This window comes from Chiloscyllium plagiosum, unplaced genomic scaffold (assembly GCF_037043375.1).
Source record: "Chiloscyllium plagiosum isolate Xiang-an unplaced genomic scaffold, Cpla_swu_hap1 HiC_scaffold_42, whole genome shotgun sequence".
Taxonomy (NCBI): domain Eukaryota; kingdom Metazoa; phylum Chordata; class Chondrichthyes; order Orectolobiformes; family Hemiscylliidae; genus Chiloscyllium; species Chiloscyllium plagiosum.
The window spans coordinates 33,932,140-33,948,911 of NW_028270180.1; the positions used below are offsets into that span (position 1 = coordinate 33,932,140).

Genomic DNA, 16,772 nt, shown 5'->3' on the forward strand with positions numbered 1-16,772 from the left:
TTTTACTTTGGTATTCTTGCAAGATGCTAAGTTTGAACAAAATGTACCTTTCTTCAGCAATACTGAAGTTTTATACTAGCAAAGGATGAATTAAACATGAAAAGTACAAGAAATTTTATTGAGAGCATACTGTTTCAGAGTGGTTTGTTTTTACTGGGGTGGGGTTCCAAACCTTTCCTAATGTAATTTATTTCAAATAACTCTCAACTGAAGGCTTGGCACCAAAACAGGACTTCATGATTGCTATGTTATAAATATTCTTCTTGTGAAATATATTTTCAGCCAGAAAACATTATGCTTCTCGACAAGGTACCAGTGCCACATATCAAGTTGATAGACTTTGGCCTCGCTCACACAATTGAAGATGGAGTTGAGTTTAAAAACATATTTGGAACCCCTGAATTTGTTGGTAGGTATTTAAAAACTACAGCTTTCATAATTTCAGCTGTAGATCCGTTATGTTTGAAAGAAAAAAAAATGCTTCATAAGTGGGGTAAGATGATGAATATGTAGTTAAATTTTGGATGTAGATTTGCTCGCTGAGCTGAAAGGTTCATTTCTAGGTGTTTCATTACCTTATTGGGTAACATCATCAGTGGGCCTCATGCGAAGCAATTCTGAAAATTCCTGCTTTCTGTTTGTATGTTTAGGTTTCTTTAGGTTGGTGATGTTATTTCCTGTGGTGAAGTCACTTCCTGTTCTTTTTCTCAGGGGGTGGTAGATAGGGTCTAACTCGCTGTGTTTGTTGATAGAGTTCCGGTTGGAATGCCATGCTTCTAGGAATTCTCGTGCATGTCTTTGTTTGGCTTGTCCAAGGATGGATGTGTTGTCCCAGTCGAAGTGGTGTTCTCCCTTATCTGTATGTAGTTAAATAATGCTGAATGTTAGAGAATATTTATTGTCATGTTTGGTGAAACTGAATGGGGTGACATTAGGAGTAGCTGTGGACCCTGGTCACAGATTCACATTCCTTGCTCATTATACTTCCAGCTGATCTGCATATACTGACTGTCTACTCGGTGTATAACAGGTGGTTAATGTGGTGCTGTCCATTTTATATTCATGTCCTTGTCCAATTTCACCCCTAGTGTATTGAATGTAGTAACTTCTTCTGATTTCCAAGGTTCCAGAAGTAATTGGTATTTGTGTGTTGCATGCTTAATGCTTTGTAAAGTATTTTCCCAAGTTTTCAATTCAATGTGGGAGACCTAGAGTGAGATGAGGGTGAGTTTGGTTTAATTGAAGCAAAAAGCTTTCTTCTGTTCAGACCTAGTTAATCGATGTGAAAGGCATTGAAAATTAAAGAATATTAGCAAGAAAGTGTGCCTATGAATAGTGAACAGGAGACTGCTGGTCACATTTATATGTATATGAGCTATGATTCAGGTAGGGACTTCACCACCACAGGCCTCTGTATCGATAGCAGGCCTTGTGATGTTCCTCTAATGAGGACCACACTCAGAATGGTGAAAGGACAAAAGATTTTGGCTATTCCTCGAAATATTATGAGAAATGAACAATCCAAGAAAGAGAATGGTATCACAAAAGTGAAAATGGAAATGAAACTTTGTAGATCTTCCTGTTCTGCAATAATGATAAAAATCACACAACACCAGGTTATAGTCCAACAGGTTTATTTGGAAGCAGGAGGCGCTGCTCCTTGATCAGGTGGTTGTGGAGTATAAGATCATAAAACACAGAATTTATAGCAAAAGATTACAGTGTAATGCAATTGAAATGATATATTGGACAAACCTGGATTGTTGCTAAATCTTTCATTTTTTTAGAAAGGGTTGCAGGTTTTGGTTCATTAATATATAAATCCCAGAACTGGCATATATGATGTTTGGTATGGGAAACACATGGACCTCCAATTTGCTTGTCTGTCTTTCTACCACCACCTCAATTAATGTTATCTTGACCCTGCACTATCCCTTTACTGTTCACTCAGTTACTGCTGCTTCTCACTCTCACTTTTTCAGAATTTTCTTGATTTAGATTTCAGAATCTTCACTTGCTCTGCTTTCCTAATACTTTCCTCCCCTCCCTGAAATTATTTTGCCATCAGTCAGAGAGTTTCCAGGATTTCCATTGCCTCCCACAAATTGTTTAATTTTATATCTTCTTATTCTATCTCTGTTGTCAAGAATGCTATCCTTCTCTTCCAGTTTCTCCAACTGATGATTTCACTTTGCATTCTGGAGTTCTTGAAATGTTGTCCTGCCCTGCCAATTTTCACCCATCCCACTGAATGCCCATCCTATTCATCAAGTGTTTCCTGTTCATGTGGTCTTTTAAGACCATAAGACATAGGAGCAGGAGTTAGGCCATTCAGCCCATCAAGTCTGCTCTGTCATTCAATCATGGCTGATAAGCTTCTCAAACCCATTCTCTCGCTTTTTCCCCATAACCCTTGATCCCCTTGACAATTGAACCTATCTATTTCAGTCTTAAATACCCTCATTGACCTGGTTTCCACAGCCTTCTGTGGCAGTGTATTTTATAGATTCCCCACTCTCTGGCTGAAGCAGTTTCTCCTTATCTCTGTTCTAAAAGGTCTTCCCTTTATTGTAAGGCTGTGCCCTTGGGTTCTAGTCACTCCTACCAATGGAAACATCTTCCCAACATCTACTAAGTATTCTCTAAGTGTCAATTAGGTTTCCCCCTCATCTCAGAGTATAGCCCCAGAGTCCTCAAAAGTTCCTCATATGTTAAGCTTTTCATTCCTGGGACCATTCTCCTCTGAGAATATACCATGGCCAGTGCATCCTTCCTGAGATGTGCCGCATGAAACTGTGCACAATACTCCAAATGTGGTCTGACCAGAGCCTTATAAAGCCTCAGAAGTACATCCCTGCTATTATATACAAGTCCTCTCAAAATAAATGCCATCATTGCATATGCCTTACTGACTCAACCTGCAAGTTTACCTTGAGAGAATTCTGGATTAGAACTCCCAAGTCTCTGCATTTCAGATTCTGAAATTTCTCCCCATTTAGAAAATAATCCATGCCTCTATTCTTCCTATCAAAACGTGTGACCTTACACTTTCCCACATTGTACTCCATCTGCCATTTCTTTGCCCACTCTCCTAACCTGTCTAAATCCTTCTGCAGCCTCCCTGCCTCCTCAATGCTACCCGTTCCTCTACCTATCTTTGTATCATCTGCATACTTAGCCAGAATACCCCCAGTTCCTTCATTTGGATTGTTAATGTATAAAGTGAAACATTGTGGTCCAAACATTGACCCTTGCAGAACACCACTTGACACCAGCTATCATTCTGCGAAGGATCCTGTTATCCCCACTCTCTGCTTTCTGCCAGACAACCAGGCTTCTATCCATGCTAACACTTTGACTCTAACACCGTGGGCCCTTATCTTATTCAGCAGCCTCCTGTAAAGGGCCTTGTCAAAGGCCTTCTGGAAATCCAGGTAGATAACAACATCCATTGGCTCTCCTTGGTCTAACCTGCTTGTTGCTTCCTCTAAGAATTCTAGCAGATTTGTCAGGCCTGACCTCCCCTTGATGAAACTGTGCTGACTTTGCCTTATTTTATCAGACACTTACAAGTATTCAGAAATCACATCCTTCACAATGGATCCAGGCTCTTACCCACAACCGAGGTTAAGCTAATCAGTCTATAATTTTGTCTTTTGCCTTACTTCCTTTTTAAACAGGGATGTCACATTAGTGATTTTCCAGTCCTCTGGGACCCCCCTCCCCTCCCCTCACCTCCGATTCTAGTGATTCCTGAAAGATCACCACTAAATCTATCTTCAGCTGTCTCCCTTTGAACTCTGGGGTGTAGTCCATCTGGTCCAGGTGATTTATCCACCTACAGGCCATTCAATTTTACTCACACCTTCACATTGGTGATGACCACCATACTGAGCTCTGCCTCCTCACTCACTTGAATTTTTTGGGATATCACTCGTGTCTTCCACTGATGCAAAGTAACTATTCAGTTCCTCAGCCATTTTCTTGTTCCCCACTACTATCTCTCCAGCGTCATTTTCCAACAGTCCAATGTCCATTTTCACTTCTCTTTTGCCCTTCATATATCTAAAGAAACTCTTAGTCTTCCTGTATATTACTGGCTAGCTTACTCTCCTATTTAATCATCTCCCTTTTTATTTCTTTCTTCATTGCCCCCTATTGGACTTTGTAAGCTTCCCAATCCTCTGGTTTCCCATTGTCCTTTGCCACATAATATGCTTTTTCTTTTGCTTTTATGCAATCCCTGACTTCCCTAGTCAGCCACAGTTGCCTCATCCTCCCTGTACCATGCTGCTTTTTCCTCAGGATGAATCTCTGCCGTGTCTCCTGAATTACTCCCAGAAACTCCTCCCATTGCTGTTCCACTGTCTTTCCTGCTCTGCTCCTCTCCCAGTCAGTTCCACCCAGCTCCTCCCTCAGGCCTCTGTAGTTGCCTTTATTCAGCTGTAATACCGCTGATTGTATCTTCTCCCTCTCAAATTGCAGAGTGAGTTCTATCATATTATGATCACTGCCTCCTAAGGGTTCCTTCACCTTAAGCTCCCTTATCAAGTCTGCCTCATTGAACAACACTAAATCCAGTATTGCCTGTTCCCTAGTGGGCTTCACCACAGACTGCTCCAAAAAGCCATCTCATAGACATTTCTCAAATTCCTTTACTTGCAATCCACTGCCAACCTGATTTTCCAAGTCCACCTGCATATTGAAATTCCCCACGATCACTGTAACTTTGCCTTTCCTACACATCTTTTCTACCTCCTTGTGTATCTTGCGTGCCAGCTCCTGACTCCTGCTTGGTAGCCTGTACATAACTGCAACTATAGTTTTTTTACCTTTTGCTGTTCCTCCATTCCACACAGATTTCGTTTCCTACCATTGATTTAATTTAATTTCTTAATAAAGGGAACCCCACCCCGTCTTTTTTTTTATTGGATGTATATTCTTGAATATTCAGCTGTCAATCCTGATCTCCTTGCAGCCACATCTCCATGATGACCACCATGTCATACCTGGTAATTTCAACCTACAGTCCCCATTTCCGTCCATGCTGGAACTTGTTGGACAAGGACAGCGGCTAAGGTTCCTGTAACTCTACCTCTCTCTACCTGCCTCACTCTCAGCCACACCCTCCTGTTCCTGACCACAGGCCGAACTTAAGTTATATAGTCTAAGGGGTGTGACTATCTCTTGAAACAAAGTGTCCAGGTAACTCTTTCCCTCCCTGATGCGTTGCAATGTTTGAAACTGAGACTCCACGTCAGATTCTAAGCCGGAGATTTTCCAGCAGCCAACATTTACTACAGACATGGTCACTGGGAAACAGAGTAGGGTCCACTATTTCCCACATCATACAGAAACAATACATCACCTGACCCTCCATTCTCTTATTTTATTTAATTAGATTTGAATGTGTTTTTTAAAATTTTTAACTGTTGTAATATCTCTGCTTATTTTCTTAATCTGAATGCAAGTTATAACCAATAATTTAATACAGGCTCAAATTTAGCAGGCTCCCTATTTACTTTTGACCATGTTCACCCATTTCTATGGTTCCCACTTCCCATTCTGAACTAGTGCACCCCACAAAACTTCAGCAAAGATATTGGAGGAACTATTCACAAATAGTGGTGTTGATCTAATCTTGTAGGAACATACATTTAAAATTAGTGTGTGTTGCTGATGGAATTTATGAAATAGATTTCATATTACTAATCTTTCTTTATTTTGTATATATTCTAGCTCCAGAAATTGTGAATTATGAGCCCCTTGGGCTTCCTGCAGATATGTGGTAAGTCAACAAAATGCATGGACAATTCTATGGGAAATGAGTGAAACCTAATGTCATTCCCAGCCCACGCTGGTTAGGCTTTCAAACTACCCTTTCCATCTTTTCTCTCATGGTTTAAATGGGCCAGAGAAGTTTTAGGGTGAAGTTAACACATGAGCTTCTCATATTAGATAAAACTGTTGTTTATAACATTATAACTAAATTAAATTTTCACCAATTTTGATAGTTTTACTAAGTTAATATTGTAGAATCCCCACAGTGTGAAAACAGGCCATTCAGCCCATCAAGTCTGCACCAACTGCACCATCCCACCCAGACACAAACCCCTATCCTACCCCTGTAACTCTACATTTCCCACGGCCAGTTCACCTCGACTGCATAACTTTGGATGGTGGAAGGAAATCCATGCAGACATGACGAGAATGTGCAAACTCCACATAGACAGTCACTCGAGGATGGAATCAAACCTGGGTCCCTGGTGCTGTGAGGCCTCAGTGCAAATCACCTGAGCCCCTGATAGTAATGTGATAATAATAGCACCAGCTTGGTTGCCTGAGTAGCTGAAATATCCAAATCTTTACTGTCATTGCCAATTTCAGGATCAAAGTGATGGGCTTGAATTTAGTCAGTGTTTAAATGGGGCACTGTAAACAATTTTCTTTTTTCTAATGTTTTTCTAAAGGCCACAGTTACTGACCTTATTACATTAAAATTAAATCTTCCTATTGCTGAGAGGTTATAATATTTATCTATGCAGTGATTCTTCTGCTGAGGAAAGAAGGAAACTATTGAATCTGTAATTTTAGACATTGCTATCTCTGTAATCTCCTTGACTGGAAGCTCGGCCATTGAATATATTCAAGGCTTAGTTCGAGAGATTGAATGTCGAGGTCATGGAAGACTGTCTGGAAATTAGAGTTGAGGCCGTAACCAGATCAGCTGCGATCTTATTGAATGATGAGCAGGTTCGAGGGGCAAAATGGCCTGTTGCCGTTTCTATATTTTATGTCACATTAATGATCCAAGCTGTCTGCTCATCTAACTCTGCCTCCTGGGGCATCCCTGATTTTAATCACTCCCATTGTTAGTGGAGACATATCTCTATCACCAAGAACCTGAGCTCTGCAATTTCCTCCCTTGGTCTCGCCACTTCACTGCCTCACTTCCCTTCTTTAAAGCATTCTGTAAGTTGGAATTATCCCTTCGCCCAAGCTTTTGGTCACTTGATCTTTTACCTTCTAATGTGTCTTGGTATCATATTTTGTCTTCTAACAATCCTCTGAAGAACTGTTAAATATTCCACAACTTTAAAAGTGCTATATAAATGTAAGTTGTTGTTAATGTTAGATATATTTCTGGCATGTTAAAGGAATTTTTGTTTATGGTGCTTTAAATATTGTGCAGTCTCAGTTTGACATTTTATTTTTGTAGGAGCATAGGAGTCATTACCTACATTCTGTGAGTATGTCACAAATTATTTACAAATACTGACATTGTTAGCAGTTTGAGGTGAACATCACCTTTCTGGTTTTTAACCCATGAATCTGATTTGTCACCTATCGAGCAGGTTAAGTGGTGCTTCCCCTTTCCTTGGTGACACGAAACAAGAAACCCTTGCCAACATCTCTGCAATGAATTATGACTTTGATGAAGAATTTTTCAGCCACACCAGTGAATTGGCTAAGGACTTCATTAAAAAGCTTCTGGTGAAAGATACTAGGTGAGGAATTACACTTGGATCAATTGATAGTGAATTTTAAGAGAATAGGATTGACAAGATGCAGGATCTTTTGTAATTAGTGTCCGTTGATAAAATCATTTAGTCCAGGTGTAATATGGCCACTCCACAAGGTCAGGAACACAGAAATTATTAGCTGGGAAAGCCAAAATATGCAGAAATGAGTTTTGTGTTCAGAATTCTGAATAATTTGGTGTAAAAATTAGTGCTATTTTTAAGTAAAGAACAGGTTATGGTGCACTTTGTTCAGTTAGTCTCCATATGCAAAGGGGAGGTTGTCCATCAGTCTACTCCTGATCATCAGTAATGTGTTGAAGGAGTCCTCAATGGTGCTATCAAGCAGCACTTGCTTAGCAATAACCTGATCATGAACACCCAGTTTAGGTTCTGCCAGAGCTGATCAGTTCCACCTTGGTTCAAGCATGGACAAAAGAGTTGAACTCAAGAAGTGCTGTGAGGTGAGAGTGACTGCCCTTGATGTTATGGCAGCATTTGACTGACTATGACATCAAGGAGCCTGAGTAAAACTGGAGTCAATGGGAATTGGGGGGAATCTCTTTACTGGCTGGAGTCATACTTGACACATTGGAAAATGGTTGTGGTTGCTGGAAGTCAGACATTTTAGCTGCAGAACACCTCTGGAGCTCCTCAGGGTAGTGCCCTAGGCCAACCATCTTCAGCTGCTTCATCGATTACCTTCCCTCTATCATATACCAGGTGAGGAGTGGAAATGTTCATTGTGCAAACACCAATGTTCATACTTGCAGTTCCTCAGATAATGAAACAGTCTGTACTAATTTGAAGCCAAGTAGATTTAAGTTGACAAGTGGTAAGTAACATTCGCCCACACAAATGGCAGGAGGTGACTATCTCCAACAAGTGAGAATCTAGCCATCACCCCTCGATATTCATTAACATCACCATCACTAAATCCCCCACGATCAACATCAGAGGGTTTACTATTGACCAGAAACTAAACTGGTCAATATAAATAAAGCGGTGACAAGAGCTGATCAATGACAAGGAATTCAGCAGCAAGTAATTTACTTCCTGACTTTCTAAGGTATGTCCATATTCTAAAACAACACCGAGGGGAATGTGTCACCATCCAGGGAAAAACAGCTTGATTGGCATCCGATTCATCATCTACAATGTTTACTCCCTCTCCCACTGATGCACAGTGGCAGCAGTATACACCACCTATAAGATCCACTGCATTAACTCACCAAGGCTCCTTCAACAGCACCTTCCAAGCCCACAACCACTTCCATTTAGAAGGACAAAGGCAGCAGGAACAGGGAAATACCACCATCTGCAAGTTCATCTCCAAATCATGCTTGAAAATATATTGCTGTTCCTTCAGTGTCACTGGGTCAAAATCTTGGAAATCCTGAACAACACTGTTGGGATCCCTACACCAAATGGATTGCACAGTTCAAGAAAGCAGTTTGCCACCATTTACTCAAGGACAACTAGGTTTGAACAATAAATGCTAGCCCAGCCAGTGATGCCCACAATCCACAAATGATTAAAAGATAATAAAAATGTCTGACTATTGGACCTGTGAGAAATTCTTAGCAATGTGTTCTGTTTAATAATTTAATAATATTGCTTCACACCATGCTCTAAGCTTCATCCTTTAGAGTATGTTCAACACAAGCACAAGAAAGATCTTGTCCAATGAAGCACTTATAAATACAGTCACTGTTACAGGAAATGCGATGAATATTTTGGGCATTGCAAGCTCTTACATTTTACTATTGAGGTAGTTTATTTTGGTGATGCATTTGAGGAGACATGATATCCAGGTTGACTCTGATTGGTCAAGACATGTCTGTTGCTTTTCATTGCCTTTCAATGTTCCCATAGGAACATTGAAACTGACATGAAATACTGAGCTCAGATGCTGTTGTGGAAAGATCACCCTATACCATGAGAAAATTAATGTGAGGGCAAGTGGTTTGTAGGGGATTTGAGGCACAGCACTGGAAGAGAGAGAACCATTTGTTGTGGGTGAGGAAAGTGTAAAGGATTAGCCGAGTGTCAGACTTTGATCTTTGATTTTTTTTCTGTTCAAGAAGCTAGACTACCTCATGGGAATGTCACTAAAATATAGTGTTCTATCCTTTCTAAAATAAATTCAATTAATACTGTAAAATTTTTAAGAAAAGGATTTTATTGATCCATTGCTGTTCAGAGACATGGCATTAATTGTGTCAATTGAATGGGATAATTTCAAGGATTAGAGATTGTAAAAGAAATGTTGTTCTTCACACCATCCTAAATTACTAAGACCCTATCCAGATGTCTTCAAAGGCAGTTGGGATTAATCTATATATTAACTCCAATTTAAAAGCTGTTTTTAAAAGAAATGAGAGTTATGAAAGATTCCAAAATGCAATTAGCACCAAATAATTGTTCAAATTTTGGAAAGGTCTGAGAATTCAAAAATATCCCTTTTTTCCCAGCATGCCACTTCTCTCCTCATCTTTCTGTTTGTGGCTGATAAGCTTCATTCTAAACTAACCATACCATTACTTTCATACAGTTATAGACAAATTTATTTTGTATTTTGCTGACTTTTTATCTGAATTAATAATAAAATAAAATTTTACATTCGTCCATTTCTAATGCTGTTTCGTTTTATTCAGGAAAAGGCTAAGCATAAAAGATGCTCTTTCACACCCATGGATAATGGTGAGTGTTAACATTCATGTCAAATTAAATTGCATTTCCTGTTGACAGCTATGTGATGTTGTGAATTGACAGCCTGCATATTAACTCGCATGCACTGAAGTAATTGCAGTGATCTTCATCTTTACATCCCAACAGTGACATAAAATATTAGTTCCCCGATGCCTTTTAAACTTGACCTTTTCAGATTTGTTTTCCTTTTTTTTCAAGCTATTTTATTTAATGCCTTTCATGCAATGTTATGGGATGGGGAACTGTTTCAAATACTGTTTTATATTTGGCATTGAATTCCAAGTTTGTATCTGCAGCAAATCTATCACATTATAAATCATGGAGCATTGAGAGGAACTGTTTATTTGCAATTCTTGTGTTTATTTCAGTCATAGTATACTCATTGAGTATACTGATTCATTTAATTCATCTGTAGTCTGGAAGCCATCTAGAATTCCAAATCTCAATCTGTATTGAACATGAAACTAACCCCATCAGTTTGCATGTTATGGTAAGTAATGAGTGCTGTTTGAAATGTTATTGTGTGTCCCACTGCACAATCCTTAACATGGAAGCATTTGTATGGAGTGCCACTAACTGCCTTGATGTGTGGAGTGCTGAAATTGGACTTAGAGCAACTTACCATCATCTAGATTAGTGCTACATCTGTGCAACAAAACCATGTGTATTTTAATTGCCAATAATCTAAAACCCTTCTGTCTGACCCACTGAAGTCTCACCAAAAGAAAGAAGAACAGAAAAATAAGGAGAACAAGACACAGCATCGCAGGCAGCTGAAGACCAAGCGTCTGAAAGAATACACCATCAAATCCCACTCAAGCATGCCACCCAACAACACCTACGTGAACTTTGAAAGATTTGCCAAAGTGGTGGAGGACCTCTCTATGATGGAGATGACCTTCAGTGGGCTTACTTCATCACATGATTCTCTTCAGGAAGACATTGATGCATTAATTTCAATTTATAATGAAAAGGAATCTTGGTACAAGGAAGAAAATGAAAATGTCCGGCATGATCTTTCCCAGATCAGATACGAGTATCGTAAAGCTGAATCCAAGAAGAAGCAACTCCAGGATGAAATAAAAGGTGTGAATAATGTGCTGAATACAGTCAGTGCAAAATATGATGAACTAAAATCTCATTTTGAATCTCTGAGTCAAGAGATCTCTGCTGAATTGAAATGGGTCCAGGAAGTAATCGCCTCTTTTCAGACTGAACACATCAGTGAAGGATACCTGGATGGAAACTTTGCTTCTGTCTTCAACAAAGATCTGAATGAAACCCTGAAGGATCTGTTAAATAGTACATGCAATGGAGAACTGATCACCAGCCTAACCGCATCAGAGTCAAGTCGTTAAAGTTAACTAGAGGAAGACTGATGACACCACGTTCATACATGATGTTACGACATGGAATCCAGACCATCTTAGAGAAAGATAACAGTTTGAGGCAAATGTATTCCAGTTAAAACAAAGTACTTAGAATGCTGGAGATCTGAGACAAAAACAAATTGCTGGAGAAACTCAGAAGGTTGACAGTATTTGTGGAGGGAGAATCCGAGCTAATATTTCAAACCCAATATATAATATTATAATAAATTTTGGAATGAGTCTGGTATGTAATATTGTATTTGTCTGTAATACATAATGTACAAGTATAACAATATTTCGGAATGAAGGAGAGCAATACTGGACTGAATGTTAGCTCGGTTTCTCTCTCTATAGATGCTACCAGACCTGCTGAGTTCCTCCAACACTTCCTGTTTTCATTTTATATTTGTATTTTACTTCTACTTTATTTAAATTCTGAGTAGGGCAAAATTCAAGTACTCAGTCATCTAAATTGAGAACTATTTGTGTTAGGGGAGAAAGTGAGGACTGCAGATGCTAGAGATCAGAGCTGAAAATGTGTTGCTGAAATGCGCAGCAGGTCAGGCAGCATCCAAGGAGCAGGAGAATCGACGTTTTCCTGAAGAAGGGCTTATACCTGCTGCGCTTTTCCAGCAACACATTTTCAGCAACTATTTGTGTTAACCTGTTTATACAATTGGTTTTCAACAAAATAAAATCAGAACAAGTTTAATTTTTGACTGCTTTTCAGCATCAAATTTTAATCAAGTTGAATGAAGCACACTTAAACAAAGAACAATTATTAACAAAAGAGATGGAACAGTAAATTCAGCAGTTCCACTCTCCTAGCCAAGAGGTTACCCTCCAATTTGTGAGTTAGAAAATCAGTGCTGCGCTGTTGGAGTTATTTTCTAGTGCATTCGTCCTTTCATTTTAGCTCCCATAGAGAATGGTGAGTTTATCAAATGATTAAAACAATGTCAGTGTTCCACAATCTTTTAGTTCTACTTATATCCATTTGTGTTGTTTATGGAAGAATTTGATCTGATTAGATTAGATTAGATTACTTAGTGTGGAAACAGGCCCTTCGGCCCAACAAGTCCACACCGACCCGCCGAAGCGCAACCCACCCATACCCCTACATTTACCCCTTTAACCTAACACTACTGGAAATTTAGCATGGCCAATTCACCTGACCCGCACATTTTTGGACTGTGGGAGGAAACCGGAGCACCCGGAGGAAACCCACGCAGACACGGGGAGAATGTGTAAACTCCACACAGTCAGTCGCCTGAGTAGGGAATTGAACCCGGGTCTCTGGCGCTGTGAGGCAGCAGTGCTAACCACTGTGCCACCGTGCCGCCCCCACCGTGCCGCCCGTGAGTGTTGTGGGACTGAAAAATGAGAATTATCCTTTCAATAATGTGACTTTTATCTGTGGATGGCTAGTGATGGATGAGGATGGTGATTATATCTGAGGTGAATTATATATTATATTATATTTGAGGTGAAATACCCTCTATGTATTTAGGATTACAAACCCAAATTGCTATAGCTGGCTGCTTTTAGTTGTTGCTGCGTTTCTTACTGATCAAATATCCAAGTTCAACCCATGGTTGACCTCTTGAATTATCAGCCCATGAAGAAGAGAATTCCTACTGCCAGCTCAGCAAAAATAATGCGGCTCCAATTGGAATTGAGAGTATGTCACAGACCTCAGACAAGCAATTTGATGCCTTTTTACATCACGCAATAATTCATTATAAACCCTGCTGAGCTGGAAAATACATTCAGTAGAGGTCATGTTGACTTCCACGAAAAGTCATTTTTCCTTGCCCTCAAAGCACAAGTGAGGCCTCGGGTAATTGGACAGGTACCTGATGTTTCCTAGGTTTTGAGATATGGATGGTGCCAGGACAGGACGAAGCTAAATTAGCATAGTTTATTGAGTGCTTTCTTTTGACACAAACTTGGGAATGAGATTGAGAAATTACTGAATTATGTTATGGCATAACATTAAGCATGTTCATCAAATTCTCCTCTGTGCCTAACTGAGATGTGCTCAACACGCTTCCACTGGCGCAGAATTAAAATCAGGCCCGTTAGCTCATACAAAACACAGGAGTTCAAACAGTGGAAAGGTGAATTTTGTTATCAGCATATCAAGTGCTGGAACAGTAAAAGTAAATGGAAGGCATCTTTAATCTCTGTCATACTACACTCTATTTCCAATGGTCGCAGAAAGTTGAGGGTTTCTCTGATGTATCTATCCCCCACACAGTAAGTTTGACTAAGTTGGTACATTTTATAGTGTGCCTAGTTTTCAAACATCACTTGTGATTTATGATTGCCATTGGAGACACTTTTAGTCCTTGGGCATGAGTCAAAACCACTTTGAGACTGTTTTCTATGCATCCACTGGCATGTACACCCATGGATACACCAGGAATAGGGTATTAATCATTACCTTTCATGACTTTCTAACTGTAGCTATAACAAGTCAACAGTTTCTTCAGCATGTAACAACATTTAAGATAAGGAAAGAACTTGCTTTTATAAAGCACCATTCATGAGGATACTCTGAAGTTCTTTAGAGTCAGTGTAGTACTTTTTGAATGGTGAGTCCATTTCGTTAACAATTGGATATTCTCCTGGAATATTCAAGAATTACTGTTTGCCGGCCTGGGTACCAAATAAATTTTGCCTTTTGAAACCATTTGAGGAATCATTCCTGATATTTGCTTTTCCAGGGCTTAGTGTGAGAAGGAGATTAACTGACTAAATCACTGGGGGTTGACCGATAGACTCTCGGGTAGAAATGCAAGTTATAATGTTTTGTAGTTTATGGGAGACCAATTGGAACAATATCCCTTCTTTATTACAGGCAGAGACCAAGGACATACAGGTACAAACAGCTACGCTGTTTATAGGTGTTCATTAATCACAGCAGCTCAGTTAAAATAAATTATATTTTCATAAATGCAGGTAGTCAGACCTGCCGATATGTACTTGCGTGTCACACGTAGTAATCAATGTTCTGCTCCTCTTAACACTGTTAATGAAATTGCTTCCTGTATTTTGTCAGTTCAAAAAAATTTAAATTAATGGAGTCTGAGGAGGGTTTAAATAAAGGCCAGGGTATTGAATAATTAGCTGAGCTTATCTCTATATTTTTGTATTTGGAAAGAACTTTTCCAGCCTAAATGAGGAGGATTCAGATGACCAAAAATTGATTTATGCTCAGGGTGCTGACATCATTCCCAGTAAGAAGCTTTCTCAGTGAAACGGACAGACTTTGTTGACAGACTGACATTTTAAAAATTGGCCTCTTTCTTTGCTCTGTACCTGTCTCCATCTGGCCTCTCTTTCTCTCTCACTCACCCCTTGGCCTTCCTCTGGCCCCTCAGTTTCCTTCTCTGCTGTTTTCCTGTCTCTTGTTTTCTCCTCTGTCTATCATCTCTTCCCCTTCCTCCACTGTCTGTCTCGTTCCCCTCCTGATCAGGCAGGGAAATCAACAACAGAGTAATCTTTAACACTCCCACCTGCACCATCCCAACCTGGTGGACTGGGTATAATAGAGGTTGAGCTTAAATATCCTAGGCCAAGAAAAATTTAGTAAATGCCTTGAATATATTAAACATGTCTTGCTGCCCTGTCCCATGTGCCCAAGGGTCTGCAGGTCAAGAACTGATCTGTTCAGTCACACGATGATCCATGCCAGAAGCCTTCCTACTCTGAATAGACAACATCCTCGATGCCAGGACCAGCCAATGATGACTGAGATTGAGCTAGCGTTGAGATGGAGGATCTCATTCTCAATAAAATAATGGAAAAAGGACTAGTGTTCTGCTGGCTCGAACTTGGTATCGGGTATTTGGTACAAATTGCCATTTAGTCTACTGACCTAGGGTGTAGCTTTGCTCGCTGAGCGGTAGGTTTGATATCCAGACATTTCATTACCTGGCTAGGTAACATCATCAGTGGCGACCTCCAAGTGAAGCGAAGCTGTTGTCTGTAATGAAACGTCTGGATATCAAACCTACAGCTCAGTGAGCAAAGCTACACCCTAAACCTCAACCTGAGCTACAAACCTTCACAAACCTTGCAAAAACGTCTACTGACCATTGGCTCTGAAATTACCCTCCTCTTGTCTTAGGTTATCTAACCTTTGAGATCCTTCTAGTCCTTGCCCTCAAGTGTCTTATAGAGACATAGTGATCTATAGCGTAGGAAAAGCTCTTTGACCATTAAATCTGTGCCAGTCAAAAACAAACACCTATTATAATTCCATATTCCAGCACTTGGCCCATAGCTTGTGCCCTTTTGATGTCAAGACATACATCTAAATACTTCTTAAATGTTATGAGGGTTTCTGCCTCTACTACCCTTACAGACAGGGAATTCCTGATTCCCACCACCCTCTGGGTGAAAAGGGTTTTCCTCACAGCCCCTCTAAATCTTCTATCCCTTCCCTTAAATCTATGCTCCTGGTCATTGATCCCTCCATCAAAGGGAAAGGTTTCTTCTTGAATACCCTGTGTATGCTCTTCATAATTTTATATGTCTCCATCATGTTCTCTCTCAATCTCCTCTGCTCTAAGGAAAGCAATCGCAGTCTGTTCAATCTCTCTTCATAACTGAAACACTCAATGCCAGACAACATCACGGTAAATCTCATCTGCACCCTTTCCAGTGCAAACACATCTCTCCTATAAAAATGGATTCCAGAACTGCACACCTTATTTAACTTTATTTTAAATGCATCCATGACATTTGTATTGATTGGTCCAAGAAGCAGTAAGTTCCACAGGAAGATTTTTTTTTCTTGAACTCACCATTGGATCAATAGATTACTCACAATTTTGGAGTTTGCTTTCAGAGCCTGATTAGTTTATTGGCTGTTTTATTGGTGGGTTTCAAATTGTGCCAATCTGAAATCTGAGTGGTTTCAATTTCTGGCAAGTATCAAAGGATATCATCATCAATTTAATTACATTATACTCTGAATAGCATTGTTTAAATCATCAACAAGTTCGTGGGTATCAGTTAGCCTGTTTAAGAATAACAAACATCTCCTCATTTTGTGACCTTGAACTCACCTAATTCTGAGCCTTTAACTCCAGAATGCACTAAGGCTTTCCTTTAGATTAGGATTGATCCTATGGTCACCCTGAGGTTGTGTTGCCAATGA

General features: G+C 39.8%; 1 protein-coding gene across 1 annotated transcript in view; it reads left to right on the forward strand.

Moving 5' to 3' along the window:
* The window catches only part of dapk2b (death-associated protein kinase 2b), a 132,191-nt gene extending 117,077 nt beyond the window's left edge, over positions 1 to 15,114 (forward strand). The window contains exons 5-10 of the mRNA XM_043680135.2: positions 283 to 409; positions 5,740 to 5,788; positions 7,220 to 7,246; positions 7,356 to 7,508; positions 10,178 to 10,223; positions 10,946 to 15,114. Coding sequence (XP_043536070.2) covers positions 283 to 409; positions 5,740 to 5,788; positions 7,220 to 7,246; positions 7,356 to 7,508; positions 10,178 to 10,223; positions 10,946 to 11,590 — 1,047 coding nt within the window. The 3' untranslated portion in view covers positions 11,591 to 15,114. The remainder of the gene's footprint in view (positions 1 to 282; positions 410 to 5,739; positions 5,789 to 7,219; positions 7,247 to 7,355; positions 7,509 to 10,177; positions 10,224 to 10,945) is intronic.
* The last annotated feature ends 1,658 nt before the right edge of the window (positions 15,115 to 16,772 follow it).